The sequence below is a fragment of the Elephantulus edwardii genome, unplaced genomic scaffold (genome assembly GCF_000299155.1).
Source record: "Elephantulus edwardii isolate Elephantulus edwardi_28Jun2011 unplaced genomic scaffold, EleEdw1.0 scaffold00061, whole genome shotgun sequence".
NCBI classification, from domain to species: Eukaryota; Metazoa; Chordata; class Mammalia; order Macroscelidea; family Macroscelididae; genus Elephantulus; species Elephantulus edwardii.
In genome coordinates, this window is record NW_006399811.1 from 8,068,767 (window position 1) to 8,088,727 (window position 19,961).

At 47.6% G+C, this 19,961-nt stretch overlaps 1 protein-coding gene across 1 annotated transcript in view; it reads left to right on the forward strand.

Moving 5' to 3' along the window:
• TOR3A (torsin family 3, member A) overlaps positions 1–14,763 on the forward strand; it is an 18,212-nt gene extending 3,449 nt beyond the window's left edge. Inside the window, exons 3-6 of the mRNA XM_006887767.1 lie at positions 3,153–3,418; positions 8,487–8,665; positions 13,865–13,989; positions 14,513–14,763. Coding sequence (XP_006887829.1) covers positions 3,153–3,418; positions 8,487–8,665; positions 13,865–13,989; positions 14,513–14,763 — 821 coding nt within the window. The remainder of the gene's footprint in view (positions 1–3,152; positions 3,419–8,486; positions 8,666–13,864; positions 13,990–14,512) is intronic.
• Positions 14,764–19,961: the final 5,198 nt, after the last annotated feature.

The window sequence follows — 19,961 nt, forward strand, 5'->3', positions numbered from 1 at the left end:
GGATCATTTAATATTCTGCCCAAAGCATCCTTGATACTCTGAAAACCTCCTGGAGGGTCAGTTATGAATTGGTACATGACATGTAAGAACAACAGCATCTAGATACTGGCCAAAACAGCTCCATGCAGTTTATGGAAAAAGCACTAAAACATCTTGAATCTGCTTCTGGAAGCCACTTTCAGCCTTTAATGGAATGACTTGGGAACTTAGCTGGATTCCTGGGTCTTGGGAAGGCATGAGAATGCCGTGAGGCAGCTGGGTGGAGGGGAAACCGGCAGGTGTTAAGATGACCCCTGACTGACCCTGTCTGGAGAAGGGGAAACAAGTCGCCCCACGTATAGACCACGTGTAGACGGAGGGCTTCTGGCTGCTCATTGGCCATTCACTTTCTCCTGCCCCCCTGGCCCCCCTTGTAGTGAGTGTGGGGCTGAAAGAAGAATGAATAGCTGCTGAGCACCTTCTCTGTCCCAGGCACTATGCTGAGAGAGCACCTTCTCTGTCCCAGGCACTATGCTGAGAGTTCCGAGATTATTAACTCATCATCCATCATGTCCGACAGCCCTCCAGCAGAATCAGGCCCAGAGCATGTTCCCTCTCTCTAAACAGGAGCAGCAGCTCCATGGTGCACACCTCTAGGGGCTGCTAAGAGGATCAAGAGAAAGGGAATTGGAAATTGTGGATTTGTTTGAAAAATGCTGCTTGCTAACATTCAGTGAGTAGCTGCCAGCACACTTGGGGGTCTCTGGGGGCATGGCCTTGAGGGAGTTGCACTGCCAACCCAAGGCCTCCAGCAGCTCCAGGGGTGAGGAGCAGGCTCCTCCCATCCTATTTGTTTATAGCCTCGGAAGCCTGCTGTGCATTAATTCTGACTTGACTGCAGTGAGTTTAAGTTAGATTTTCCCCTTCTCTCTCTAAGCTTTAGCCGGCAAATGTCTGAGAGTGATGCGCTGTAGGTTTCCTGGTGATCTCGGCTCCGCAGGATTGCCTCAGTGGGTCCACACCTGAGAGACGGGGGAGTGTCTCGCATTATAACTTCCTTTATAATATCCATCACGCCTCGCGCCAGAATGCCTGTGGATTCTCTTAAGAGAATTAGATCAGCTGATTTGATTTGCAGATTCATTTTGCTTTTGACTCTCCAGGCTGCTTAAAGGCCACTCGTTAGTTTTGGAAAGAGTGCAGCCTGAGTGCTTCTTGGAGGCAAAGATGATGAAGCTTCGTCTCTCATACTTCGGGCATGTTTCTAGGAAAGGCTTTTCTTTGTAGAGGGACATGATGCTTGGAAAGGTGGGGGGATAGGGAAAGGGAGGATTGACAGTGACTGCAGCAGTGGCCTCGAGCTTAACAGATGATGAGGACGGCACAGGATAGGGCAGGGTTCGGGTCTGTTGTTCATAGTGTCGCTAGGAGTTGTACTTGACTCGATGGCACATAACAACTACAATAGTTAAATCTTTTTTTTTTTAATTTATTTTTTTTTATTATTTTGTGTGCGTGTACCGTCAAATCAGATCTGACTGGTACAGGAGGATATTGCTCCTCCTTCTCCGGCAGAGCATCTGGTGGATTCGAACCATGCACCTCTGGGATTGCAGTGCAGCTTCTTGCCACTAGGCCACCAGAGCTCCCCTTACAATAGTTAAATCTTTTCCGCAAGATCCCTCTCACTGCTTCCCTTACCTAGAACTCTCTGGACCCTTTGCCTTTCATCTCTGTAAACTAGGCCTGTCCTAGACATTAGATCACCTGATTGATGAGGATGCTGATGGCAGGCACAGTGGTCTCTGTTCATTCCTCAGGGAGTCCCCTAGCCTGGGACAGGGTCTGGACCAGGCAAGATACTGGATTTCTGGGAGCTCAGCATAAGATGTGTGGTGGGCAGTCAGCAGATTGATTACCTTTGTGCCCTCAACATGCTCATTGTTCCCCAAGGTTCTGGTGCCTGCATTGTTCTGACTAGGGATGCAAAACCCCTCGGCTGGATTCCTGGACTCTTCCCTCACTGGCTGTCCAGCTGTGGGCAGTTCTCTCCAAGCCTCAGTTTCTTCAGCTCTAAATGGGGATAACTAGTATTAGGGTGTGCTGGTGCTGTGGTCTGTAGGGAGTTGTTCTGCTAACCCAAAGGTGATGCCTCTCCAGTGGTTCAAATCTACCCACTGACTGCTTCAAAGGAAAGAGGTGAGCTGCCTCCTTCCATGTGATTGACAGCCTCTAAAAACCCACTGGAGAGCAGTTACGAGTCAGTTCTGCCTTGACAGCAATGAGAATAATACTTAACTTGGGAGCACTATTGTGAAGAGGAAATGTCAAGCATTATGTTTCCTGTTCGTGTGTGTGTGGACAGGACAGTAGGTTTCAGCACAACAAGGACAGGCCACCTCCATGGTCATACATTATCTGCCATGGCTCCCACATAGCAACTGGCTAACCCCAAAATCAGCAGATAGTGCCTTGCTCACACCGTCCCCAGCTCCTAGCACAGCTTTCTCAGATCCTGCAACCTCACAGCTCCAAAGACGTAATCCTAGCACAGGGCTTTGCACAGAGTAACTGCTCCTAACAAGTGTTTGTTTAGCCAAAGGGATAAAATGAAGCCTTCTCCGTAAAAGTCCTGAAACTCACAGGCGTGAGGAACTTTGCAGGCAGGATGGGGAGAGGGAGAGAAGGGAAAGGGATTCTTTGTACAAACAGGACTTATCTTCAGCATCTACAAGAAGGGCTACTCGATTCTCTCCCCCAGACTTTACAGAAAATCACGCTGAGTTCCTTTGTGCTGAGAGTTTAGTCCTTGGGTTTGTCCAGAGGCCCAGCAAGATGAGTAACTGCCCTCCGAGGTCTGCAGAGGTCCTTTCTTGAGAGTTTGTTTGGAGGTTCTAGCAGGGGAGCGCAGCTACTCGTATTCCCTTGACCGAAGGACAGTCTTCCTTCTATCCAGATGGTCGTCCTCTTCAGCTGAGCACTCAGTTTCGGGAGGGACGCACATGGATCAGTGAGGGAGGAAGGGGACACCCGCCTTGCCAGCCAGATCAGCCGAATCAACCCTGGAGATCAATGGGGTGACAGATGTCGCAGCCAGATCGCCCTCACATCCCAGAGGTCCTTTCTTAGCCATCATCGAGCTGTCTCTCACTCTCTTCCCTGTTTTCTCCCAGGCCTCAAATCAGACCTCAGTGTGCGGCTGCACGGCCAGCATTTGGCCCAGGAGCTGGTGCTGAGAGCGGTGAGGGACTATGTGGAGACACCGCGTCCCAGTGGAGCACTGGCCCTCTCCTTCCACGGCTGGTCTGGCACCGGCAAGAACTTTGTGGCCCGGATGCTGGCGGAGAACCTGTACCGGGACGGGCTGAAGAGTGACTGTGTCAAGGTGTTCATCTCTATGTTCCACTTTCCTCACCCCAGATACGTGGACCTGTACAAGGTGAGGCCAGGCGGGTGGCTTTGCTGGACAGGGTTAAGAGGATGAGGCTGCCCCAGCTCAAAGTGGCCTCTGGGCTGGGGGTGGGGGACCCCTGACATCACCTACCTTACAAAGAGGGGGACACAGGAGAAGCCACTGTGTGTTAAGGTAGGGATGGGGTGCAGGACGCTGTTGCAACAGACCCCGCAAGAGACAACACCTACTCCGTGCATTTCACACAGATGAGGCCTTGAGATCTAGGGGAGACTGCCGTTCCGGACTCCCTGGTCCCAAGTTCTTTCCTTACCAGCCATCCACAGGGCAGACACTGTGCATAAACAGAGAATCCATGTGTGTGTTGTTCTGTAAGCAAAAAAAATTTGCCTTGCAGAAAATGTGGAACAGAGAAAGAAACCTTTACTGTAATCTCCCCACAAGCACACAGTTCAGTCAGCATTTTGCTGTAATTCCTTCAAGAACTTCCCCTGGACATATGTGGCTTTATGACATTATAATTATCCTGGACAGAAAGTTGCATAAGGGACTTTAACATTTTAAGGTGGAGGGAACAGCTCCTCATGTCTTCTCATATGGTTCTTTATATGCCAGCAAGGAGATGGACAAACGGGTCCTTAGCTGCTTTGCTGTTTTAAGTTGCTTCTAATTAAAACATGTGGTATTTAAAGTCAGCCAGGAGATGATGAAAACCCCAGGCAGAGGTGACAGAGGCCTGGCAGAGGTGACAGAGGCCTGGCAGAGGTGACTGCACTTAACTTGGCCTCATTTCTAATATTTGGATTGTCAGACTGGGAAGATGATGTAAGGCTCTGTGGACAGCTTGCCCAGATAACCTGGAGGTCTCACTGTGGCCTTGGGGAGCCAGAGTAGGGTGACATGTCATGAACCCCAGCTGTCCTAGGGGCCCGCGACCAGTCAGCCGGGCTTTCCCAGGAGGAGCTATCTGGCCAGGTCTCTGGAAAAATCTGAAAAATCTGTCTCCCACCGAGGAAATGGACACATTGATATTCTTTCCTACCCTCTCACACACCATATTCACTCTGGCTGAGGTCAGAGTCCAGAGAGGCTGGTGTGAGCCCCTTATCATACTCCTATTTATCCTGTACTCCTGATAAACCCTGAAAAGATGCGAAGGTGTTTCTTTTACCTGTAATTCAGAGCTTATCTTGTTGGGGCTTGGGGGATGCAGCACAGCTCCCAGTTAAACGTTGGGTAGGCACCAAACAGGCCCACCTCAAACTTGCTGTCCCTGCATCTCAGCCCAGCCTAAGAGTTCAGGACAGGGAATTCTCCAACTAGGGAAACACCCAAGGAGTTCTGGAAACTCTGGCTACCCCTGGGCACTTGAGACTCAGCTCGGTGAACTCAGACAGTTCATTGCTGTAGAGTTGGAACCAACTCATAGCTGATGCTCCAGTGAGTCTTGTTGTTGTTAGATGCCGTCAATTCAAGTACGACTCATAGGGATCCTGTGAACAAAAGATCTAAACCGCATTCCATCCGGTGCCATCCTCACACTTCCTGACATACTAGAGCCCATTGCAGCAGTCATCATGTCAGTCCACCTTGTTGAGGGTCTTCCTCTCCTTTTCCAATGCTCCACCCTTCCCATTAACATCATGTCCTTCTCCAAGGAATAGCCTCTCCCAGCAACTTACTCCAAAGTATATGAGGCGAAGCCTCATCATTCTTGCCTTCAGAGAGCATTCGGGCTCTACCCTATCCAAGACTTATCTGTTCGTTCTCCTGGCCTTTCATGGGATGTTTAGTACTCCTCTGCAACACCACAGCTCAAAGGTGTCAGTTCTTTTTCTGTGATCCTTATTCTTTGTCCAGCTCTCAGATTCATAGCAAGTAATTGGAAAGACTATGGCTTGAACCAGACGCACCTTAGTCCTCAAACTAACAACATTACTCCTCAATAATTTGGAGAGGTCCCTAACTGCAGATTTTCCCAGTACAGTGCAACTCTTTATTTCCTGAAAGGGTATTAATATTAATCCAAGCAGGAGGAAACTGTTGACAGTTTTAACCTCCTCTCCTTCCATCTTGATGTTGCCTATGGGTTCAGTGGTAAGAATCTTTGTTTTCTTGACAAACAATCCATAACAAAGGCTGCGTAGCTTGATCTCACCTTCAACAAGCAAGGTTGTGTCATCTGCATAACACAGATTATTGATGAGTCTCCCTGCAATCCTGATACCACACACTTCTTCATAGAGTCCAGCTTCTTGGATAATTTGGTCAGCATATAGATTGAATAGGTATGGAGAGAGAATACAACCCTGACACACTCTCTTCTCAATTTTAAACCATGAAGTGTTCCCTGCTCTGTTTTGCACAACAGCCTCCTGGTCCAGGTATAGGTTCTGCATGGGCACAATGAAGTGCTCTGGGATTCTCATTCTTCTTAATGTCAGCCCACATAGTCAAACACCTTTGTTTAGTCAATAAAGCACAAGAATCTATCTGACATCAGCAGTGATATCCCTGGTGCCACAGCCTCTTCTAAATCCTGCTTCAATTTCTGGCAGTTCTCTGTGTACTGTTCTAACCATTTTTGAAAGATCTTCAGCCATATTTTGCTTGCATGTGATATTAATGATATTGTTTGATAGTTTCCACATTCAATTGGATCACCTTTCTTAGGAATGGGAACAAATAGAGACCGGTGAACACATCCAAGGCTGCATCTGTTAATTGAAACAAGTTAGTTGGTATCCTGTTGATTCTTGGGGCCTTATTTTTTGCCAATGCCGTCAATACAGTTTCTACTTCCTCCTTTAACACCATTGGCTCCTGTTCATATGGTAGTTCTTGACATTTTTCAGTGTTAAGCAATTCTTTCTGGTACAATGATTCTGGGTATTCCCTCCATTTTCTTTTGATACTTTCCGGGTCATTCAGTATATTACCCATACCATTCATCTTTCAATAATTGTAACATGAAACTTAAATTTTTCAGTTCTTTTAGCTTGAGAGATGCAGAGGGAGTTCCCTTTTTACACTTGATCTTAGCCAAAAGGCCGAGAAGCGATGGGAGTTCCCTTTTTATTCTCCAATTCCAGCTCTCTGCACATAACCATTAAAATATTTTGTCCTGATCCCTTTGAAATCTTCTGTTCAGCTCTTTTACTTTGGCATGGTTTCCTTTTGTTTTGGCTTCTCAATACTCCAGTGTAGTCTTTAGAGTCTCTTCTGACATTCCATTTCAACTTTTTTCTTTCTCCTGTTTTTATAATGACCTTTTGCTTTCTTCATGAATGATATACTTAATAGTATCCCACAATTCATCTGATCTTCTCTCATAAGTGTTCAGTGCCTCAAACCTATTTTTAAGGTGATCTTGAAATTTAGGTGGAATTGATTCAAGATCATATATTGGTTCTTGAAGCCTTATTTTAATTTTCATTGGCCTCTATTTGAACTCACACATGAGTAATTGAGAGCCTGGGGAGGAGATTGCCCATCTTTCTCCTGCAGAGATCCTGGTGGGTTTGAACCACCAGTGAAGCATCCCCTTTGGGTCAGCAGTGCAACCTCATACAGACTATGCCACCAGAGTTCTCTTAGGGCTCTTGAGCCTAATCTACCTGTCACTCCAGTTTTAGAGCCTGACTCTTATGCCCAGAGGCAGAGGTTAGTTCTGGGACTAATCCCATTCTAGTGGGGAGGGAACATTTTACCACCCCAGCCTCGAGGACAGGCAGGTTTCTCACAGCCATGCCACACCCTGCTTCTCCCTCCACCCAGGCTGGTTCCACCTAGTTTTGCCTTCCAAACCTCAGGGTCCACCCAGGGATCTTATTCAAATACCAATGTCTTAGCCCCACCCAGAGATTTGGATTTGGTGATTCTAAGGTGGCACTCTGATGGCCCCTAGATGCTGTTAACGGAAAGGCATGCACTTTGAATCCACTCACTGAGTCATTTCTGACAGCCCCTAACGACAGGGTGGAGCTCAGTCCTGGGAGATCTACTGTAGGTAGCTGGGGAAATGAGACTTTGAACCAGTTTGGTACAGATCAGTCATGGCTGATCTGATGAGGTGAAACTGGAACAGACCCAGATTTATAAAATGTGAGTGTGCCAAAATAACTGGAATGGGAAAAATTTTGGGTCCACACCCTGCTAGAAACTCTCTGTCTCCAAGAAAACAAAGCAGCATACCCATTGCATGGCATCCAAAGGCAGAGTCAGAGAAAGTGGTGCCCAGCTCTCCAAGATGGTCATGTTATTTTGAATGTGTATCTCTCTCCACAGCCTTAGCAATAATCTATTACCGTGCATCAGGATGTTTTTGTTGTTGTGTACCATAGAGTTGGAACCGGCCCATAGCTGACCCTCTGGTGTGTGTTCAGAGTCAGTTGCACTGGAGGAGAATGCCCATCCTCCCACATCAAAAGGCTTCTTCCAGAAGAAGCAACAAGTCTTGCTTGGAGGAATTGCAACCAGGGTATCCTTAGAGACAAGGACAGTGACATTTTGTCTCACATATTTTGAGCATGTTGTCAGTCCTTGGAAACGGACATCTTGATGGGAAAGGTGATGGCTCATAGAGAGATGAAAACGCTCACAGATTGACACACGTGAGCTCTTGTGGCCTAATGGCAAAAAACTGCGCTGCAATCGCAAAGACACATGGTTCGAGGTCACCAGCTGCTCTATGAGAGGAATGGGCAGTCTCCTCCTGTGTGATTAACTGCCTCTGAAAACCTGCCGGAGGGTCAGTTGTGAGTCAGTTCTGACTAAAAGTACAACAAAGGGCTCAAGTGTATCAGCACTTGTGAGGGCAAGCTAGGGCAAGGTCAGATCTGCTGCTCCCAAGGTTGCTATGAGTTGCCTGGCACCTAAAACCACACAACCTCTTCCAAGCCTCCCATTCCAGGGCTTCAACCTGTGATGTTTCCAATTCCAATTATTGTTTCAGTACTCTCACAGGTTACAAATTCAGGTCTGTTCTGTTGGTCATGACTGAACTGGTTCAAAGTCCTGGGATAAACCACCATCCAAGGGGCTGGAAGGGAATGTGCATGCCACCGTTTCTAACCACTCCCTGTGTCCTGCTCAGGAGAAGCTGGCCAGCCAGATCCAGGAGACCCAGCAGCGTTGCCACCAGACCCTGTTCATCTTCGATGAGGCTGAGAAGCTGCACCCAGAGCTGCTGGAGGCCCTGGGGCAACATCTGGAACGCTGGGCCCCCACGAGTCACACAGCTGAGACCCCAAGAACCATCTTCCTTTTTCTCAGGTGAGATTGAGAAACAACAGTTTAGAGAGATGGAGGTGGGATAGAAGTAAAGAAGGCGTGTCCAAAGATTTTCTAACATAATTTGCATGCCCAGTCTTGGGAGGGGTTCCTCGCATCTTACATAGATGAGAGTGTCTGTGGTCTTCCTCAAGAGAAGCCAGCACAGACCCGAGGACAGAAAATAGATGCCTGGCTGCTTGAGTGGAAGCCCCAGGTCTCCCTCCTCCTGCCCCTAATACTTAACCCAAAGCCCTTCTGAAAAATGGGGCCCCTGGATTACAGCCTGGAAGACAGGCTATCCCTCCTCTAACCCTGCCTGGCTGCGTGGTCCTCTTATGCATGCTGAGGGTCCCCACAGTTCCCCACTGAACACAACACGTCAGGTAGGGGGTGCTGGGTCCTCTCTTACAAGGAAGTTACATTTTCAAGTCAGCGCAATAATTGAAAAGCAATGTAACTTTGAGAATTCCCAACAAAATCTTTGAGAGCAGCAGTGTTTCCCAGCCAGTTCTGCAGCCTTGGAAGGTCTGCCTTTTCTCTGATGACAGAAGTCACTGGCTTGAAATTCAGGGCACAATTGTTGAATCAAAAACTCTTTGGTTCTCCCCGAGCACAGAGATTTGCCACATGACTGGGCAGGATCAGGCAGTACATCCGATGCTTTTGTTCCGGTGTGGGCCTCGGGCTCTGCAAAAGGCTTTGTAAGGAGCAAGCTTAGAGATCAGCCTGTTCGACTCATCTTTTTTATGGAGGCTGAACGAGGAGAGCCTTGCCCAAGGTTAAATGAAAGTCAGACTAGGGTCCCTGTTGGCCCAACTCAAATGCTTCACAAGTGGCTTCTTGTACATTCAGTCAGAATAGAAATCACACCAAGGGCTCCTCCCTACCACACCCCTCATCTTCCCAGGCCAGTGCACTCTGGGGGTTTTCCCAGCTTTACCAAGGAGCCATCTGTTAGAGGGGAAATGGGGGCTGCTAGTTTGTCCCAGCTTGTAGATGTGAGGGAAGAGCTGTGAAAGGCAGATCTTGTTTGATTGTAGACCCACAAGTTGGAGCAGGTCTTAATTGTTGCTTGGGTGGATTTCAGCATGTTGGTGACAAGTCCTTGCTGTGTAAGGCTGTGGGACACTGCCCTGCCTTGCTCCCATCGAGGTTTCAGGAGAAAAGCTGAGAGGGATTTTCTGACATGATTTGAGTGCCCAGAATCCAGAGGTGAAGTCAGTAAAATGTCCATATTCATTTTTCACCTCAGCTTCTATATCACTTAACCATCTGAGATAGCCCTGTTAACTGAATGCAAGGGGTTCTTTCCATGGTCAGTTGTCCATAAGACAGACGGACTGCAATATCATAGGTACTTTATTACAGATCTGGGAGGACAGCAAGTTCCCATCAAACACTGCCTCCCCTGCTTCCTGGCCTGGGAGTGGTCATTAGGCTTTTTTACCAGCAGTGGGACACCAACTCACTTAACAATGCACTTTTGTTAGTATAATCAAAGAATTTCTACATTTGGAAAAAACAGTTCACATTTCAGTTCTACTAAACAGGCAACCTGTAATCTAGTTAACATATGACTGAGAAAAACTAGATGTGCAAAGATAAAAGTTAATTCAGTAAAGGATACTTCCTTTCCTGGTAAACAGTCAGATTAAGTGATGGGGCAGGGAGAAGAACTGTTTCAAAGAGGTAAACACTGATCTGGGAAAGATGCATTTCCTCTCCTGGTAAACAGAAAGCTTAAACTACTTTAAAGACTGAAGAAAGGAAACAAAGAATTCTAAGACAGAATAACCAGTTTTGTAAGCTGGAGAAAACTGATGTCAGCTTTGTTAACTGATATATATGTATAAGTCACAGGAGAGGAGATTGGCCATATTTCATATTTTTCCCTCAGAATCTCCAGGGAGGCATGACCTTTTCATGAGCAGTGCAACTTTCTATGGACCACTCAGAGGAGGTGCAGAATAACAAGGAATCACCTTGTGCCCTAAGGCTTATCTCTTAAATACTCCCCACTAAAATGAGAAGGGGGGGGGGACCGGGGCGGGGAGTTAGTGACTCTAAGGCATGTCTGCAGGGGCCCCTAATCCAGGAGTCCTGTTCACTTCTGTTCCTAAGCTTCTTGGGGTCTCCCCACTGCTGACTCCTCCGTGTTGTTGGTTCTCCTCTCTCCCACTTAGTCCTGATTTCTCGCCCGCCTCTAGTCAATGCTGCCGGCCTTTCCCACACTTGAGCCCCTGCCAGATTCCAGGCACCCTCGTCTTCTCTCACCTGTGCCAGGATTTCTAATGCGACCAGGTGATCGTGTGGTCTCTGGACAAGCATTTCCTGTTGTAGTATTTTGGTCACTGACCCACAGGCTGCACCTTCCACGTGGTCAGCACTGCCCTTTCCCCTAGTGACCTTTGTGGACCTGGCAGCAGAGTGACGTGGCACGGACACTGAGCTGAGGACAAAGCCCTACGTGGAAGCTGTTCACAGGGGTGGAGAGGCTAAGCCTGGCTGCAGGGGGGTGTTGATGGGTTTGGGAGGACAAACACCGGCAGTGGGATGTGAAAGGGTCACTGAAAATGATAAGGTCTCCTGTTCGGGGGCACTCAGTGTTCCCTGCCAGTGAGAGCTCTTGTCTCCAAGGCCATAAGCTCTCCACTCCCTACCCTTGTGCTAGGGATTCCTTTAAATGCAGGGTTTCGGGGTATTCTAGTGAAGAAAAAGACCTGGTGATCTACTTGGAAAAAAGGAACTCTTAAAAGCCCTGCAGGAGGAGCTCTGGTGGCCTAGTGGCAAGAAGTTGCATTGCCAACCCTAAAGCAATCGGTTCAAATACACCAGCTGCTCCTGGAGAGAAAAGATGGGCAATCTCTTCCTGCTCAATTTACAATCTTTGGAAACCTGCCAGAGGGTCAGCTGAAAGTCGGTTGTGATTCAGAGGCACAAAAGCCCTGTCTGTGGAGCATAGTTCTGCGCTGACATGAGTTGCCATGAGTTGGCATTGATTCCATGACAGCTGGTCAGTGGAAACTAGGCAAGATTGTATTTGAATCTTTCCACTTGATTTCTGCAGTAAGGCTGCCCCCTCCCACTTCAGAAGGAGTTAAAGATTTTCCTTTAAAAATAAAACTATAGCTGATTGAGAGTTTAAAAACTCATCTCTCGAAAGTCAGAACCAGCTCACAACCGACCCCCTGGTGGGTGTTTAAACTGCAGGGGAGGAGATTGGCCACCTTTGGATTAGCAGGGCACCCCCCCAACGAACTATGCCAAATCCGCTTCTGTTAAAGGGCCTCCTGGCAAGAAGCTGCGCTGCAATCCCAAAGGCACGCAGTTCAAACCACCAGCTGTCATCCCTTCCAGTGTGATTAATTGCCTCTAAAAACCCGCCAGAGAGTCAGCTATGGGTCGGTTCCAGCTGGGCAGTACACAACAACAACAATACCAACAAAGGGCCTGGGTCCTTTGAAAGGACACCAGAGGGCAGGCCAGTGAAGCCACTACCACCTCCTGAAGGGGGAGGGGGCAGTTGAACCAGCTCAACTGCCAGTTACCGAAAACTGACACCCTAGCCCGTTTCTACCAGGTCTAAAGGCTGAGGGAGGCTGGTGGCGCCGTGTGGAGCGCTTGGCTACTGACTGAAAGGCAGGTGGTTTGAACCTGCTCACTGCTTCACAGGATGAAGATGTGGCTGGTGGGAAGCGGTCCTGAGGATTACACATAATGCTGCCAGAACTCCTTAGTAAAGTTAAAAGACTGCGCTATGTACCTCAGCACACAGAAGATACTAACTGCTGGGTTTGACTGTTGACTGGAGAACACCTTCAGTTGCTTGGTCTAATTATCTCATTATATAAATGGGGAAGCAAAGCCTCAGAGATTAATGACAGTCAAATTTTGAGTCTCCTCCTTTGAGGTCTTGGGGCTAAGAGGCGCTTTGCCTCAGTGCAGAGGGAGAGGGCTGGTCTCTGAAGATACTTTTCTGTCCTTGGTCACATCAGGCCTTCCAGTCAGCCAGCGACGTGGAAGAATCTAGCAGAGGCACCTGTGAGGGCAGCATCTGCCTCGGCTTGTAATGTTTATGTCAGAGTACCAGTCCTGAGGAACAGGGAGGCACGGTGACGAGACAGGGGTCTAAGGCTTCATCTTTGTGGGTGAGAGGACATCCACAGCCTGGGGGAAGAAGTCATTGGCTGTGGAACAAAACAAGAGAGATTCAAGGTTGGAGTAGACTGTACACAAATGTGCAGAGATGACCATTTATTTAATAAACATGTACTGACATGTGGTATGAGCTAAGCACTGCACTAGGCACTAATGTCACATAGCTATGCGGGCTAAACTTATCTTCCAGAGACTTCCAGTCCAGGTGGTTTTCTAGGTTGAGATGGGCAAACACTGGAGTCTTTGCCCGTCGGGTTGGGTAAATGAACCCCATTCATTTGCCTGTCACCCTAGAAGCCCTGAGACTATGTGAGACTCAGCACATCTGTGTCCTGTGGGGAAGGCAGGATGGGGTGACTGCTGGCAGTAGGGCAGCTCTTGCACAATTGCGGCCGTTCATTGTGTGCTGATTACCTGCAGACCTTCATCCATTGGTCACGTGCTGCCGTAATCCAACCCCTGCTGCCCTAGGAGGATCTTCTTAGGAAGTCAGCTGGTCGGGTGACCCCGAGCCCCACAGTTCTAACTTCGGAGTCCTTCACCCATAAGCTAAAAGCCCCATGTGTGGCGAAGGCCTCTTCGCCTTCATCTTGGCCTGCCTTTCATACCTATGCTCCAATCACTGTGTGCAGCTTGCAGCTCCTGAATCCCACAGTCTTTCTGATGCCCGTCTCTACCTGCCTCAGGTCTGCAGGTCTGCTAAGCACAGGCCTACATCTGCTTAGAAGCCTTAATCTGTTTTAGTCGTTCTTGCATTAGCATTTGCCACAGGCCTGGAATCACACGTGTGCCTCCGCGACGACGCTGAGGTCGGGTGGAAGCTGCACGTCCCACTCACCTTCGTGCTCTTGCACCTGGTAGTCTCTGTGTGCGTCATGTTACAGTGTCTTCTCTGTACAGAGCTGTGACAGTATCTCCCAAGTCCCTGAACCATCATTCCTCCAGGCAACAATGCATTGGCTGCAGGGGCCAACCTACCCATTTGGAAGCGAAATAGAAAAAAAGAACACATCTCTTAACAAGCTTCTGTATCTCTTTCAGTAACCTTGGGGGCAATATCATCAATGAGGTGGTCCTAAATTTGCTCAAGGCTGGCCATTCCCGGGAGGAGATGACGATGGAGCACCTGGAACCACAACTCAGGGCAGAGATTGTGCAGTCCACAGGTACCTGGCTCCCAGCCAAGCAGAAACGAGGCCACAGTTGGAGTGATGTGTGTTAGAATGTGTGTTTATGAAATAAAGCCTCTAGGACCAGAGAGGACAGACAACATAATCATCTCAGCTTTGGGGAGGCGTAGAGTATGTTGTCCAGGCATGGCTTTTCCAGGGAAACCTCAATTCCTTTTCTGAAAATACTTTTAAAGAGAGTAGTTTGCAGTGGCTCTGGAAATACATGCAAGGGGCTCTGAATCCTGGAAAGAGGGTCTCACATTGAGAACCTAACCTATTCACCTTCAGTCAGGTAGGCTTGATCGCTCCACCTGTAGTGCACGTCGGTAGTTTTTAGGGCACTCCTGCTCGCAGAGACAGACCTGCATGGTCCTTGACACATGTCAGACAGTTCTGTTGGAACTGGCCCGAGAGCAGACTTTAGTCTCAGGAAAACTCAGTTGGGTTCAGCTCCCAGAGTAAGACTGCATGTAACTTTGGCTAATTTTTTATTTTATTTATTTATTTTTTTTTATAGACAGTGGCTTTGGCCGCAGCCGTCTTGTAAAAGAGAACTTGATTGACTTCTTTGTCCCCTTCCTGCCACTGGAGTACCGTCATGTGAAGCTGTGTGCACGTGATGCCTTCCTGAGCCAGGAGGTCCTGTATACAGAAGAGGCACTGGAAGAAATCGCCAGGATGATGGTGTATATCCCCAAAGAGGAACCACTCTTCTCTTCTCAAGGCTGCAAATCTATTGCCCAAAGAATTAACTACTTCTTGCCTTGAGGGCCAGATGAAGACTTCCTACAGGAAGGTGACTTCTTACCACTGACAGGACCTTGGGGCCTATCAGAGCACTGGAACTATAAGAGGAAGAAACATCCAGCAGACAGTAACACACAACCAGCATATAAAAGGAAGGCCAGTTCCTAAAATTCCAGAGCCAATTACTAAAATTGCTTGGTGCCTTAGAGACCCTCATTCTAAAGTGCAGGCCAGGTGGCTGGAGAAAGCAGCGTGGGAGACAAACAGAGCCCAAGGGCTATTATGACATTCCTGATGGTCCGCTTAGCATCTCAGCTCTTCTGTGCAGATGCCTGGAGTTGGGACTCAGGCTGCAGGATCTCCCGTTTCAGAGAAGGGAGCAATGAAATCCTGCCGGCCCAGGGCATGGGAGAACGAACCTCAGGTCTGGAGCCTGGCTGGATTTACTTTCACGTTACCATTTCCAAAGCAGAGCTAACAGTGCAGTGGCAGAGAGCTTCAGACTGAGGGGTAAGGTGGTCAAGACTCAGTCAGGCTGCACCACCAAGCTCCCTAAGGTTCACAGGAGAGGGTGTGAAAAAAATCACAGGCTTGTTCTGTTTACACATTAAGAAAAAGTTTTAAAAACTTTTTTAAAAAAAACAAAAAACCACGCAACTTTAAATCAGGGTCCTAGATGTGACTATTTCATATGTAAAGATTAAATTTTTCTATTTTTCTAAAGCCACTGGCCTATGTTTTTTTTCCTGAGACCTAGTGACCATGCTCACTCAGCACTGTTTCAAATGCCAGGTAATACTGTTGGGGATTGGTGGAGATAAGGGGCTGATGCTGGCGGTGGTACTGGCGGGGCTGCCAATCTATTTCAGTTTGCTTTGGGATCCTCTCAGCTGAGTCAGGTTACATACAACCACCTCTCACCGAAGGAGGTTCCACAGCATTCTCCTGTTATATGTTGTTCTTGTTATGTGCCATCGAATCACTTGCGACTCATAGCGGCCCTATGTACAAGAGCCCTAAACTCTGCTCTGTCAGTTGCGCTGTCTCCGACACTCCCATCCCTATTACCCCCGTCACTGAATCAATCCACCTCATAGAGGGCCTTCCCCTCCTGCGCTCTCCCTCCACCCTACCAAGCATGTTCTTCTTCAAGGACCAGTCTCTCCTTACAACATGTCCAAAGTATGTTAGATGGAGCCTCCCGGTTTAACCCTTTCCAGGATGAATCTGTTTGTTTTCCTTGCAGTCCATGGTACTCTCAGTACTCTTCTTCAGCACCACAGCTCAAAGGCATCAATTCTCCTTCTGTCTTCCTTGGTCATTGTCCAACTCTCTGATGCATAACAAGTGATTGCAAAGACCATGGCCTGTATCAGGCACACCTTAGTCTCCAGAGAGACACCATTGCTCTTCAGTACTTTGGAGAGGTCTTTCCCATGGCAATATACCTTTTAATTTCCTGGCTACTGGTGCCAAGAGTGTTGACTGTGGAGCCAAGCAGACTAAAGCTGTGAACAATCTCTTCACCATCTATCCTGATGCTGCCAATTGGCCCAATGATGAGAATGTTTGTCTTCTTGATATTGAGCCTCAATCCATATTGGAGGCTGCAGTCCTTGACCCTCTGCAGCAAGCACTTTAGGTCCTCCTCAGTTTCAGCAAGCGGGGTTCTTTTATCTTTACTGTTATATACACACTCCTTATTCCAGTACTCAGATTTAAGGATTAAGGATTCCTAAATGTGTAAAGTAACCAGCATTTTGCCTAAACATTTGTGTTCCGTTGAGTTGGAGCCAACTCATAGCTGACGCTCCATTGGGTTTTCAAAGGTAAATCACACGGAAAGAGACTGCCCATCTTTTCCCAAAGGAACTGCTGGTGGATGTGACCTGAAGGTTGGCAGTGCAACTCCTTACCCACTAGGCCGTCAGGTGCTCATTAACTGTTTTTGCCTTTTGCTGTCTCCCAGTTCTGGAATAACATACATGTCTTGATACTTATATTTGTCATCTCAAATATCTCTCCTTTCTTAAAGCCCTTCACAAGCCCCTCACCCATCTCACTCAATGCCATTGAGTTAATTCTGACTCCCGGTGACTTTATAGGACAGAGTAGAACTGTCCTATAGAATTGCCAGGGATCCACCTTATGGAGCTCTGGTGGGCTCAGGAATGGCGCTCTGGTGGGCTCAGGAATGGCAACCCCAAAGCAGGCAGTTCATAGCCACTTGCTACTCTGTGTGAGTAAGATGGGCAGTCTCCTCCTGTATGATTTACAGCTTCTGAAAACCTCTGGAGGGTCAGCTATGAGTTGGTTCTGACTTGACGGCACATGATAGTGGAGTCTTAGAGAAGCTGATTGCCACATCTTTCTCTGGAGTGGCTGGTGGGTTCACACGGTCAACCATTTGGTTGACAAATAATGCTTAACCACTATACCACCAGGACTTCTCTAGAACGTTTAACCCTTATAAAATGGAATATTGCTGCCTGTCCTTCATGTAGCAGTCTGTTTTCCTTATCTACTCAAATAACTGCCCCAAGTTTAGAGCATCTAGCCTGAACTACATTTAGTTCATTCATTGCCATTGGAACTGACTCATAGCTGCCTCTCCAGCTAGTTTTCAGAGGATGCAAATCATACGGGAGGAGATTTTCTTTTTTTTTTTTTTTTAATTTTTGTGTGCGTGTACCGTCAAATCAGATCTGACTGGTACAGGAGGAGATTGTCCCTCCTTCCTCGGCAGAGCATCTGGTGGATTTGAACTGTGTACCTCTGGCATTGTAGTTGCAGCTCCTTGCCTCTAGGCCACCAGAGCTCCCCGGGAGGAGATTTTCTAACTTCTTCCTGGTGGTCATGAGCCAAAAAGGTACCAGCTTTGGGTTAGCAGCAGTGTACGTACTTCTACCCACCAGGTCACCAGAGCTCTCCGAACCACACTAGGCCCTCAGTAAATACTCAATTAAGGGAACTCCGTTTCCTAGCACTCAAGAAACCAAAGTAAACATTGCCTAACTGCATGCTAACAGAGGGCTGTTTTGGCTGCTAGCTCACTGCTTCATTCTAGAGTGTTTCAAGGAAAGAATAATAATAAAGAAATAGAAGAGTTGATGCCTTTGAGCTATGGTGCTGGAAAAGAGTGTAGAATATACTATGGACTACTAGGAGAAGAAACAGGTTTGTCGTGGAGAGGGTGAAACCAGGCCGCTCCTTAGAGGCAAGGATTCTGAAGCTTCATCTGACATATTTAGGACATGTTGCAAGGAAGGACCAGTTCTTAGAGAGGGACTTCATGCTCGAAAGGGTGGAGGGACAGTGCAAAAGAGGAGGACCCTCGATGAGATGGGTTGATTCAGTGACTGTGGTAATGGGGGGGGTAGGTGTGTCAGAGACAGTAAGGTTGGCACAGAATAGAGCAGGGTTTAGGGCTGCTGTAAATAGGATTGCTATGAGTCACAGGTGACTCGATGGCACATAACAACAATAGGTTTTAATCACATATACATGGTACAAAAATAATTTTCCTTAATAAAAATTTTTAATATGTCATAAGTAAATCCTTTAAAAGTTAACAAAAAGAAATATACAAAGCCACTCAATCCTGTTACGTAGCCATACTAAGTAAAGCTCTGTAAAGGGATCTCTGGTGGCTAGTGCTAAGCAGCTGTGCTTGCAATCCTAAAGGCATGCAGTTCGAACCCACCGCTCCACGGAAGGAGGATGGGCAACCTCCTGTGTGATTTATTGCCTCTGAAAACCCACTGCAGGGTCCAGCTATGGGTCAGTTCTGACTCGACAGCATACAGCAAGTGACTCTGTCATACTATTTAAGGTATACTTACAGCTGGTGTTAATATTCTGTCCTGGCTAGCCATACTTGTATCATAATCACAAGATCTGAACCTCCTGCCTAGAGAATGAAGGCACACGGCGAATAGTGGTTCTGAGCACATTCTGTGCAGCCAGACAGCCTGGGCTGGAATCATGGACCCCACCATTGACTGCAATGAGACAATGGGAAAGCTATCTAAACCCAGTTTAAATTTCTTTTTCAGTTTAGTAAAAATGGGGCAAAACTGTGTCTATGTAAGAACTGTGAGGATGGGATGAGCAATTTTTAGAAAGTGCTCAGGACTTGGTATTTTAGGTATTCAGGGTTGGTTGGTGTTGAGTACCATCGAGTAACAATCAACTCTGCTGACCCTCCAGCAGGTTTTCAGAGGCAGTTAACTGCCCTGGAGGAGAGTGGCTATCTTTCTCCCACGGAGCAGCTGATGGATTCAAACTGTTAACTTTGGGTTGGTCTTTGCAGTTACTTGCTATGCATCAGAAAGCTGGGCAATGACCAAAGAGGACAGAAGAAGAATCAATGCCTTTGAGTTGTGGTGCTGGAGAAGAGTATTGAACATACTGCCAAGAGAACAAATAGGTTTGCCCTGGAGAGGGTGAAACCAAGCTGCTTTTTGGAGGCATGAATTTGGAAACTCTGTCTCACATACTCTGGGCATGTGGCCAGGAGGGACCAGTACTTGGAGAAGGACATCGTGCTTGGAAAGGTGGAGGGACAGCACAAAAGAGGAAGGCCCTAGATGAGCTGGATTGAGCTGGTGAACTGGGGTAATGGGCGTAGGTGAGTCAGAGGCAGTGAGATTGGTTCAGGATAGAGCAGGGTTCAGAGCTGTTGTGCACAGGGTCTCTATGAATTGGCGTAGACTCAAAGGACACCACCACCACCACCTGGGGATTGAAAGCACAGTTTCTTACTACTAAGCCACCAGATCTCCCTATTCAAGATAGAATAGGAAATTAAAAATCTAAGAAAACTGCTGTGAGTTTTGGTGCCATATTCAAGGTAAAGGATGGGAATTTCCCCCCCATTTCTAAAGCTTGGGATCCTGGTTGGTTGAAGGTTCCTAACTACACTGAGGGGCCTAACACTTTTTTGCACTTACACATGCCATGCACTGTGCTAAATAGGCACGTCACAGCCATTGCCTCATAGAATTGGTAACTATAATTTAGGCACCAATTTCATCACAAAGCTGGCCTATAGGAGTAGGGATACCACCCAGGAGGGCTGACTCCAGCTCCTGAGCTCCCAACCCCTATTCTTTAAAGACTTCCTTGTTCCTGTTTCCTCTGCAAATACCAGAGCCTCAGGTGTGGAAAATGCATGTCATACAGAGAGGGTGAAAAGACCAGAATGGGGGATTCTTCTA